This window comes from Melitaea cinxia, chromosome 23, assembly GCF_905220565.1.
Source record: "Melitaea cinxia chromosome 23, ilMelCinx1.1, whole genome shotgun sequence".
NCBI lineage: Eukaryota > Metazoa > Arthropoda > Insecta > Lepidoptera > Nymphalidae > Melitaea > Melitaea cinxia.
Window position 1 is genome coordinate 8,237,376 of NC_059416.1, and position 12,406 is coordinate 8,249,781.

Here is a 12,406-nt window from a genome sequence, read left to right on the forward strand (position 1 = left end):
AGTATAAAAAACTTTTTTTGTAAATAATTTTGTACGGAACTCTACGGTGATGATTCAACACGCATTTAATTGATTTTTTGTAGGTTTACCATACAGGCTTACTACAACTTTGCACGAGATTCGATCTATTTGTTTTCAGTTTTTGTTTTCAGAAAAAAAAAAACGGGTTTTTGTGGTACAAAAGTTTTTAATTCTTATCGTACAAATTAAAACAAGAATTATTTTTTAATTTTTTACTTCCAAAATTAAAAAAAAAATTCTAAAGAATTTTATTTACAATCTGTGAAAACTAAGTTTGTAGTTTACCGTACACGTAAGCCACTGATAGACTATCAGATACTTTATCAGTAGGAGAACGAAGTCTTAAGTTACAAGTCAAGTTACAACAGTTGTATTTAAAAAACCTATTTGAATAATTTTCTGTAACTCTTCTTTGTATTAGCTTATTGCTATCCGTGCAAAAATATGGTACATAAGATAATTAGCAAGATCACCTTTCTAAAACCTTACCATTACTGTATCCGTTATACTGTTATACATATACTTTATAATTTACAAGCTTGATGACTTCGTGCGCAATCAATTATTCGTCATGGGAAGACTGACCAGACCTTCATATCGTTTGAACTTTCTCCACGTATGTTTATAATGGGTTCAAAGGTCAAGTATTTTTAGGCCTCTATTGTTCACATCTCACTTATGGGATAATAATTTTGAGTTTATTTTCTCACCCAATATGTTATCTCCGTATACTCATACAATAAAACTAACGAGTTTTTTGTGTTCGTTTCAAAATATATTTTTTTTTTTTTTTTTAAGATAGCAAATAAGCCTATTAAGAAAAACGTTATTTAGTATGAATGTTATGTTCCTATACGCAGAAGTAAAAAATTAAGCAGTATTATATTGTAAGTCAATAACACAATACATACAAAATCTAAATAAGTTCACACAACAGGCAAATTCCTTGATACATTAAATTATTTATCTGGTTATATAAAAAAAAAACTTTCTCTCTATCCAACCTAAATTAAGCTTTTTTATTATAATCTTTCGGCTTTCCGTTTAAATACATATATAGTTTTTCTGTTAGGTATTAAAATATGAAAGAAAAAATTATATTTCGAAATCTTGTACAATACATCAAGGTTGATATTCAGTCGTAGACACTCGTTTTGGGGAATGGCTCAGTACAATTTACATCAAAGATTTAGACATTTAACATTCTGTAGTTAAATATATTTAGAAGAAAATTATAACAGAATTTATATTGTTTAAATCTCTTCTCGATGAGTTTTTGAAATAAATTAAAATTATTAAATAATACAGAGATAAGCAACAAAATATTACGGTAAAGGTACTCTACTCTAACTATGACCAGTACTCGTATATATATATTCTTATCGCCACACTTTTGTTCGTAATAACATCGATTACATTTTTAATTTAATTTTATACTAAAGTTGCCCCGACAATAACGAACACAACAAAAAAAAAAAGAATTGCCAAACGTGGTAAAATCGTTTGGAAGTTATTACCGTGCACTTATTTCGACGATTTATTTCAATTTGCATAGGTTGTAAAAACGTAACCCTATTCCCTAATATTATTAAATACATTGTTTCAAATTGTATAAAAATAAAAAGTATCATTATAAGAGTCAAGCGCTTAGATACAGTCTTCCCTAGTTTTAACGCTAGTGCATCAAATAATAATATCGTATAAGTATTATGTTACCTACATTGTTTTTAAGACAAGATTATTAAATGAATTATATAAGTCAATAAACATTAATTTAGGCATTAAATTTGAAAATTAGTTTTATTTTTACTTTCTGTTTTAGGGTTATGGGTTCGATTACCCGAAGGGGTTCTTTTCGTTTAGTTTAAGATCTGAACTAGAACATGATCTTCACCCATCTGCTTAATAGATAAAAATTATTTTATATTTACTTTATAGCATTCGTAATGTTAAATTAAACTTTAGGTAAAAATTACATGTTTTACTTTTTATGTCATTACCCTATAACTCATATAAAACACATTTTACCATGAAATCGGTAGATTTAATAGAATTCAGACACAATTGCAACATTTACTAAACCACACACAAAAATTTAACAATAAGTGACCTTTAAGTATAAGAGAAAGTTCCATCAAAATCAGTTTAACCTTTATGACATGTAGCCTTAAGCGCCTAAAATGTAAATAAACACGCTTTTAATGTTCATACACTGCAAACACATTACTTCCGGTCTTTTTGTAATGTACAGGTAAAAGCGATATTAGTTATGTTTTTATGATATATTTATGTATGTATAATTATGTATATAAAATATATGAAGTAGTTCGAAAATTTTGCGCGTACATATATAACAGCCATGCATCTGCTTATTACTGTAAGATCCTCATAACAGAATACTAATTTTTAGTCAGACGATTAGAATCTAACCTCTACAACCTACGAAAGTCCATACTCTTATAAAGTAAAATAATTTCCGTTTCGGAAGTTGATGAAAAATAAATAAGACTGACTGCTTTGCTCATTTAGGACTAGAGAAGTAACCACCATGGACTAACAGTTGGTCAAATTACAAGTTATATTCTTTAATGTTGTAGTATTCTTTATTGTTACAAAATATGTTTTTTCTATTAACGGAAATTGATTATACAACTGTTGGTGGCAAAAAAAGCCTAAAAGCCTTTGCCAACGACACAAATTTAACTTTACAAAGTGTTCTAATTACTAATTTAGTCAATTACCTACTAAACTATAACATAGATAACTTACCGTTACTACTACTACTAATTTAATGTAGCTTTAGCTAAGAATTAAATAAATCATTGTGATATTAATAAGGATTATTTAAAAAAGCATAAATATCTATTTCTTAAAGTTGAATTCAGTGAAATATAGTTTATTATCGAAATGTTTTAGCCAAGAACATAAAATTAAAATAATTTTTGATTGTTTTCATCAAACACCGCCTGTAGGTGTACTCTCTATACCGGCATTGGTATTTAAAAGAATGCGCTGCTTTGAACTTGGCAGTATAGTCTGAGCCAGCGTAGAGATGTAGCTTTGCACCGACCATAGTGAACAAAAAATATTCATGTATTACAACTATGGCAGGTTAACTGGCATACAAACATACGCTATTCATAATTATAATTATCTTATAGGGTACAAGCTAATTAGTAATACAGTAAAAAAGAAGAGAAAAGATTGAATATTAAAAAAATAAAATACGCTGTACTTAAACAAGCCTCCTTATCCTTCGATGCACTTCAACGTATCTTGAAAACCGAAAGTTTTTGAAATGTTATAAAAATTAAATTTTGTTTAACAAACACATTTAGTTTTGTACTCTTGTAAACGTTATACGTTAGGAACTAACAATAGCCGTTCGATGATAAAATACTACTAAACTAACTACTAGACTAACTTTAATTAAGTTAAAACTAACTGAGGTAGAGCACAGCAGGAATTGCTCAAAATATGGAGCAGCCCGACTAGGGTAGTACCTCGACCTTACAGAAGATCACAGCTAAATAATACTGCTTTCAAGCAGTATTGTGTTCCTGTTGGTGAGTAAGGTGACCAGAGCTCCTGGGGGATTGGGGATTGGGTCGGCAACGCGCTTGCGATGCTTCTGGTGTTGCAGGCGTCTATAAGCTACGGTAATCGCTTACCATCAGGTGAGCCGTACGCTTGTTTGCCGAACTAGTGGTATAACATCTGATTGATATAATGATAAGAAGTTAAAATGAAAAGCTCGTTGATAGCAATACACAGTCAATTTCACCTCGATTTAATGTCGATCGTATCATGAAATTGAAAACATCTCGATTTTCTCTTTTTTTAAATTGAATTTAAAAATATGTCTTATATATGTACCTATTTTTGTAATGTTTAGTACAGTATACGAACGGCAGGAGAGCTACCATCGGAAATGTTTACGACCCACCGAACACTCCACCGTGTACCTCGTCAGCGCAACCACGATCACTCTGACAAGAAAGTCCGACTAAGAAGAAGAGATGAACGTATATGTAGTTCACCTGATGCTAAGTGATCACCAGTATCAACAAATACCCGAGGTATGGTTACCGGTACGGTAAGCGCTGATCTAACTTTCCTTCAGCATTTTATGGATAAATACTTTTGTATTTTATTTATTTTTGTATTAAACAAAACTATTTTCTGCTTGTGACCAGTTGACGATATGCAAAGCGATCTCCACTCTGTCGCTTTGCCTTCAATATCCACGCTGATATCTATACCAAAAGTACTAAATACGTCACTAGCGAAGTAATAAGAACTTAGAAGATATTGGGAAAGTTGACTAAAGATTGTAAAAATCACCTTACAACCTGCAGTGAGAGGAGATACTTCACGCTTTAGGCAGTTACATCTGTTTGTCACATCAGTTTATTATTCCATAGACAAATTATTTTTTTACTACTACGAGTTGTTCAACAAGCATTTCAGCCTGCAATACCAGGAGCGTTGCAAGCGGGTTGCCGACACAATCCTCGACTCTCCTTCGTTGTTTTGACCACATTACTCACAACAGTAATACAAAGATACAAGCAGTATTATTTAGCTGTGTTCTTAAAATAAAACAAAGTCTACGCGTAATGTTTAAAAAAGGGTACAGGTAATTAGGACTTCGTGGATTTCATTTCATTAAATAAATAAAAAAGTCGTTCACCGCAATTTTAGAGAGTATTGTAAAGTTGTTGCCATAATATAGAAATTTAGCCACATTTTATTACCTTCTGCAACGCATACGTAATACATTACGTACATATGTAAATATCTAAATAATTAACGGACGATGCGTTGGCGCTAGCATTCGCGGGTTCAATTTCCGCTCATGACAAAAAAAAATTATAGACTATAGAGACGTTTGCTTAAGCATGGGTGTTAGTACTAATGTATTGTGTATTTCCGGACCTTCAAGACAGGAATAAATTTTTCTGGGGGCTGTTGAGCGTGAATAATAATTATTTTTTTAATTCATTATGAATACAATATGTAAACTAGATTAGAGTAATGTTACTTAATGTCAATGTCAGTACAAGTCAACGTTTGGTCGCGTGCTACGTGTTATACAATTATTGGATGATTACAAATCTCTATGTTATGAATGATAGATTACTCGTAATCAGGTAATTTTATAACTTGTAATTTTCGACACGCGGCTTTGAACGATTTCTTGTAAGTACACGTTATTACTTTATTATTTTTGGTTATTTATGTGCATTTATTTCATTGTCAAACATTTTTTTACATTTTTGTTACAAATAATTAGTTTTTGATTATTTACTTTATTGGTATGACAAAAATATAGTAAGTTTTATTACTTAATTTTATAAACTATGTACTCCTGTAAACTAATTAACATGTAAGTATAAAAAAGGGTAAAATAGGTTCAGAACTGAATTGCAACTGACATTAGGATATTTAGCTCTTCAATAAAGAAGATTGCAACATGCTATTTAATTGACTTCAAAAAAAGAGGAGGTTCTCAATTCGATAGTATTTTTTATGTAAGTTACCTCAGAACTTTTGATTGCGTGGACCGTTTTCTATTTTTTTTTATCGAAAGGTGGTGCGTGCCCTGTGTCCCCATTTAAATTTGATTGGAATCTGACGACTATTTTGAGTACCTACGTTGTATTACTTGTCGATGTAATTCAAGTCGGTTTTTTCCTTTACGAGCAAACACAATATATTATAATAACAGAAATGGAGTTTGATTAGAAGTCCTTAACGAACAATTGCATTTTAATTCCTCTTGAGGAATACACTACGGGTGTGGCTACGATACTAAAGAATATGGCCACCCCCTCTTTTCCCGTGGGTGTTGTCAGAGGTGACTAAGGAATAACACAGTTCCGCTACCACCTTGGAACTTAAAAAACCGACTGGTGGCGGGATAACCATCCAACTGCTGGCTTTGAAATACACAGGCCGAAGACGGGCAGCAGCGTCTTCGGTGCGACAAAGCCAGCCCTGCGGGCACCAACTCGCCTGCCCAGCGTGGTGACTATGGGCAAAACACACGAGTTCACGTTATTTTTGGCGTAAACTTGAGGAGGGCTACGTCCAGCAGTGGACTGTATAGGCTGTAATTATGATGATGATAATCATGAGGAATACAGACCAAAATTTTTACGTATGTATTGAGATTTAACCCAAAATAATCAAACAAAATAGAAAAATTGCGATTTGAATCGCTTAGGCCATCCCTTATCGACAAAAGATACACAATCTACAATATTAGATTTGAGTTTGTAAGAATCTTAACAAAACGTAAGTAAATATAGAATGAAAAAAAAATGTCGTAGACATGTATGAGCACTGTGACCTAACATTCAATAAAACTGAGAAGCAATTGATTCAAAGCATCACTTTGAAAGATTCAATAATATGCTGAGAAAGAAAACACAAATATTTTTTATTCTATAATGGCATCTTCATGCAAACATTTGTAATACGTGAATATGTTTCGTCTCTATATAAAGCATTTACTCATGACCATGGGTTGACTGGAAGCAATTTCTTTCAGAAATAAGTCCATCTTTACCATAAACCTTATTATTATGTTATGTTTCTACATGTACTTTGGAGTGCAATAAAGTATTTGTTTTTTTAGTATATTTTTTGCGCAGGTTGCCAAATCAAATGACTATAATATGAAATGCAAAGAAATTGTTAATATTTATTGAAATTATTCTACATTATATATATATATATATATATATATATATTCATTCGTTGTGTATCTGAACGTAATATTAATATAATTTATTAAATAAAATTCATGTTGATGGAAAAAAATATGACCATAAAAAGTTATCACGTGCTCTTATTTAAGTACATGATTCCACTTGTTAACAACTAATTAATTTAAATTCAATACATGAATAACTTTACCTCTATACTAACCATACGAATATATATAAATTAAAATGGATCAATTAAAAACATTGTTACTGTACCAACCTTGATAGCATTGATAACGTTATCCTCGACAAGAGATGGACCGCCGCTGACCAGATCACAAGCACTGCACTCACACATGCACCCGAAACCGCGTGCACATACATGCCTCAGTGCACGACGATACGATGCAACGATTGCACGCTCTAAAAGATTTATAGATAAATGCAGTTCCCGGTGAAAATAGATAAATGCCAGTGCTCATGTGTTTTCTACACATTTCAATAGGCGCAAGCGCATTGACTGGACACGTGTGACGTTAACGGGACAGCCGCGGTTATTCGACAAAATGGTTCCCCGCGGGATAGTTATCCTGTGCTTTAGTGTTATCCTGGCATCGGCTTCAGCGGACAGCTTCGGGCTCGGTATGAAGCTACTCGGAAGGTTGTACGATGAATGCGAGAAAGCAGACGAGATCCTGAAATGTTTCAAGATCCAAGCGGTCAAGCTAGTGGATCGAGCTGCAAGGATGCAAGCATTACCGTTATTCGACGGCCTTTCCTTAGTTCGGATTCCAGAAAGTGGCAGAGCGTTTCCCTCATCTATACCAGATGGTGATTTGAATTCCTTAAGTTCAGATGAAGTCGATAAACTTCTCAATCTAGCGACATCGAAGCTCATACATACTCATCGTGTTATAATATCACCTACTAGTGTTGGATCAGATCTTGGGCGGGCATTGAGTGAAGCCAGGGGTAAGTTGAAGAAAATGATAGGTCCAATCCTAGCTGGTGTCGCGATCAAGGGCGGTTTTTTGGCCATAGCTTTCCAGGCGATCGCTTTAATCGCTGGCAAAGCGCTGTTGATCGGTAAGATTGCATTACTTTTATCTGCAATCATCGGCTTGAAGAAACTGGTAGCAGGGGGAGAAGCGCACGAGAAAACTACTTATGAGATAGTCAAGCATCCACAGGTTTCACAGAGTCATACTTACACGTCCTCGCACTACGGCAGCGACTTCGACACGACAGGTCCAGGAGGACACTACAGAAGAAGCGTCGAAGAAGAAGCTGCGGCTCAGGACAGGGCTTACAGAGCTTACGCTAAGAAACAGTAATCAGTTAAACCTGGATGAAGATGTCTTACGACTCCCTTTACAAAATACAGGAACGACATGGCGTTTTCACTAACAACATTACCTCCGATGACATTCATATCTTGATGGCTTTGAATTCGCAAGTTGGACGTATTATGACACGTATTTATTTTAATTTATGACATAATATACTATATTAGTAAAAGATAGGCTAAGTATTATTTAATTATGTAAATCGTGTGACGCTTGCTTATCCCAAATATGTAAACGCATTATTATAGCCTACAGAATTAATTTATGTAAATAAGTTTAATAATTATGTGGAATAGTTAACTCTATGTAATCGTTGCACCAAATATAGTTAATGAAGAGTATTAAGTATGATTATATGTTAAATTATTTTAATGATGAATTATTAATAATCGTAATGCTAAATATTTTAATTTTATGTAGGCTAGTCGACGGGTACTGTGCATTTTCTGTTTCTGTAATTACAGTTGTCCAATTTTGTAAAAAAATAGGCTAAGTATAATATTTAATTGTTAATTTATTAAAATCATTAAATGTTAAGTGTGGTGTGGTGCTGTTGGGAATGTGTTAATAATTTATGTATTAATTTTGACCGAGTCCTATATGTTGTATGTATTTATATATTAATTGTCAAATTATGACAAGGTGGTTACGCGAGTACCTTTTTGATATTAATAATATTATGTATTTTATGTTATTTTACAAAATACTGTATTATTTATAGTATGTTAATAATGTATTTTGTGTAACTATTATTATAGTATAATTACATTTATATATAATATAAACATTATAAAACTTATGTAATATTATGCTGTATTAAATAATGGAAATATTCTAAATGTTCAGCGAAGGAGGGAAAATTGATAAATATTTTAAAACGGCGCAGTGTTTTATTTCAAAATTTAATTTAAGCGAAATTATTAACTTAACATGGTCAGTGAAAATAAAACATTTTTAGGATGATTGGGTTTGATTTAAATATTCCCTATATGCAGAATGAGATAATTATTAAAATAATTTATCTTCTTCTTTATTTGCCTTTTATATCGCAATTAAATCATAATTTCAAATTAAAAATAAAGAATAATATTTCTTTTAAACGAAGGAAATAGATTTATTTTTGTTTTTGCCTTTCTTTTTGTTATTTTTGTTGCTATGACCGTCTAACATAAAATCCGATGTGATACGCTGTCTAGGATACTTAAATCTTACAAAACATCTATGTGTCCTAAGCATTGTGGTATTATTTATACTAAACATTATGATATGAACTAACGTTAACATGATTTGTTATACTCCTGTCTAGTGACCTGTGTCCCTCGATTTCATTTGCCGTAGGTGTGTGTAAAATACGATTTTACTGTATTTATCGAATACTAACCCAAATTTTAGGTAGTGTATCAAGTTTAAATCTAAATTAAATTTCAAGTTCTAAGTAAGGCTTGGTTTTTTTGGAACAAATGGCTAATTAGCCATAAATCCGCCTATTGTACTTCACAATCTGTAACTTATCTTAAAACCATGTTTAATAATATACCTGTGGTGTCTAATAAAATAAAAATAAAATTAACAACTCAGGAACATGGACCATAATTGTTAAAACATTTTTGTGCTAAACTGCTCTCATATAGATTCTTATAATTCCTTTTCCCTAAACATCTCTCATTACAGATGTCAGCGAGTAACGATTTTTTTTTAAATATGTGGATTAATATATGCATGTATGTTTGTAATAATTTGTTCATTCATATATCAGTACATTTTTTAGTTCTTTTACACCTTAAGTTATTTTGATATATAAATATAGGTACATATCATATCTAGCAGACTGTTTTATTTATTTTGTTAATTTTATCTGTCCGATTCAGCCCGTAATATCTCACTGCTGGGCATAGGCCTATTACTCCATTTCTCAACCTTATGTACAGTATATAATATGTATAGTATAGTATGTAGTTATGTACAGTTTCTTTTTTAATTAATCCGTTTCAGCCAAGATAATAAATAAAGCTGATGGTTTTGTTATAAGATAAAAATTCGAAATTTTAATTTATCCTTAGGAGACCATATCTATTAAATGATTATTACGTACACATTTTCCAAATATTTGTTTTGAATACTACATAGCTGATTTTAAAATTTTATATTTCACCTTGGCGTAATATAACCTATGTCACTAATTAGTAATTTTAGCTTTATAACTGAGATTAAAACACATTTTATATCAAAAGTTACTCGAAATTTTATTTGTATATTTATGTTTATAATATTCCAATTATAATCATTACGATTCCAATAATATTTTATACGCTATAGTTACAACTCGAACGAAATTTTGTATCTATACTAATAAATGGAGAGCCGGTTTTTTTTTTTGTTCGGCTATGCTGCGAAACTATTGAGTCGATCGGAATAATACTAATTATATCATAAGATGCAGTATGTTTCGGAGAGGTTTTAGTATACGATGTATTGGAGATTACTTATCGTGTAAAAATATAGACAGATAGAGGTCGCTAGTATATTATAACACCTACGACATAATACGACCTATATGATCCCAGTAGATAGTTAACGTTCATAAACCTAAAAGAAAAAAGAGATCTCTAGTTTTAAAACGTACTTAAAAAAAAACACGCCTTAAAACAGAACATACATATTATAATTTTACTAAATACACACGCAAGAAAAATCCGCTTTTACTAATAACATAATGTCTCAATTGGAGCAGATCATACCAGTTATGTACCCTAATTCATATAGTACTGTTAACAGAAGAAAAATATCGAGAAAGCTTCGAAGCAGCCAGAGCACGCGAAATATGAAGCTGTGCATGTTGAGTTAGCACGCGATGATAAAATAGTTAATGATAATGAAAAAAAATATGAAAGTCTAGTTCGAGAAGTGGTGGTTCGTTATATATCATGTAAACGCGCCAGATGAAAATATAGAAGTAATTGGTTGGTAGAACGAAAGGATTCATGTTCTGCTCTGGAATTTGTTTTGGAATATTTGAATATGGAATTTTTTTTTTGTTATTATATAATATTCGTGTAATTGTAGATCAATGTAAACTTGAACCTTAAAACATAAAATTAATAAATTATGATAAGAGTTAAAAAATAAAATATAGATTCAAAATTTAAGTAAGTAGTGTAATAAGTAGTAAAAAAATTTTAAGTAAAGTATTTTGGAAAAATGTTTTATAGTAGGTTTTGAATTTTTTTTCTTATAAAGTTTAAAATTTAAGAAATAAACAATTTGGATTCAATATCAACCAACCATCTTAGGAAGAATTCTTTCCCTACACGGGGAAAGGGGCCTATTTCAAATATTTCAGGCTGAAGCGATCTTAAGAAGAATGTTTTAGAAAAAAATCTTTAATTTTAAATTATTTCTTAGCTCTATATTATTATTTTTTTTATATTAAAGATACTAATGTAAAACGTATGTGAATCATTCGTGATCCATTTAACTGATAATGTTAATTAAAAAAAATACAGATTACAAAACAACAAAACAAACTTTTAATAGAAACATTTTAGCAAAGCGTAGGTATGCTTTTACTCCTCTTTCCATAGGAAGTACATCCTACTAGTGACCGAGTAAGTAACTAGTGAATTAATAGTAGTTTCAAGTTATTCAGAGCGTAAAATCGGATAGACAATACAGTTGGCTCAGTTTACACGTGCAACGCCATTGAAGTAAAAAAAAAGTAGCACTTGCTTACTATAGACTATAAAGCATAAGAGTGAAAATAAAACTATCAATCATTTAGAAAATAATTTATTTAAAAAAAGAACTATAAAAAATTAAAAATATATAAATTAGGAAATTAAAAAAAAATTTAAATATCGTAATAGTCGACAAGGCTGAGATGTTTAGAGATGTAAATTAAAAAATAAAAGTAATAAATACTGTTAAGAGGATTTTGAGATATTTAGTTTTCGTGAAGTAATGACCATTGAAAGATATTCATTAAGTTCATTCATATCGCTTAAATTCTCCTCAATGAGGAATAAATTACGTTTAATTTTTTGTTACTGATTGACATGTAAAGTATATTTGTAAAATCATTGTATGTAATGAATCTGTCAATTAATATTTACAACAACGCTGGAAAAAAAATTGAAATATAGTTACATAGTATTTAGGCACCGATACAACAATATTATTCTTTTAATTTATTATTTTAAAAATAAAAGAAAAGATATTAATAATATTTTTTTTGTAATAACGACGAAATGTTAACGTATTCGAGTTTTGACTTATTGACTAGAAAAATTACCGATTGAGTTTCATAAATTTTAAAATTAATTGTAAATA

General features: G+C 30.9%; 1 protein-coding gene across 1 annotated transcript; it reads left to right on the top strand.

Moving 5' to 3' along the window:
- The first annotated feature begins 7,300 nt into the window (after positions 1-7,300).
- LOC123665308 lies at positions 7,301-8,068 on the top strand. The gene has a single exon (XM_045599632.1). The coding sequence runs from the start codon at positions 7,301-7,303 to the stop codon at positions 8,066-8,068; it is 768 nt and encodes a 255-aa protein (XP_045455588.1).
- The last annotated feature ends 4,338 nt before the right edge of the window (positions 8,069-12,406 follow it).

Coding starts and splice junctions, on each gene's coding strand:
- LOC123665308 (XM_045599632.1), top strand. CDS start 7,301: ATGGTTCCCCGCGGGATAGTTATCCTGTGCTTTAGTGTTATCCTGGCA.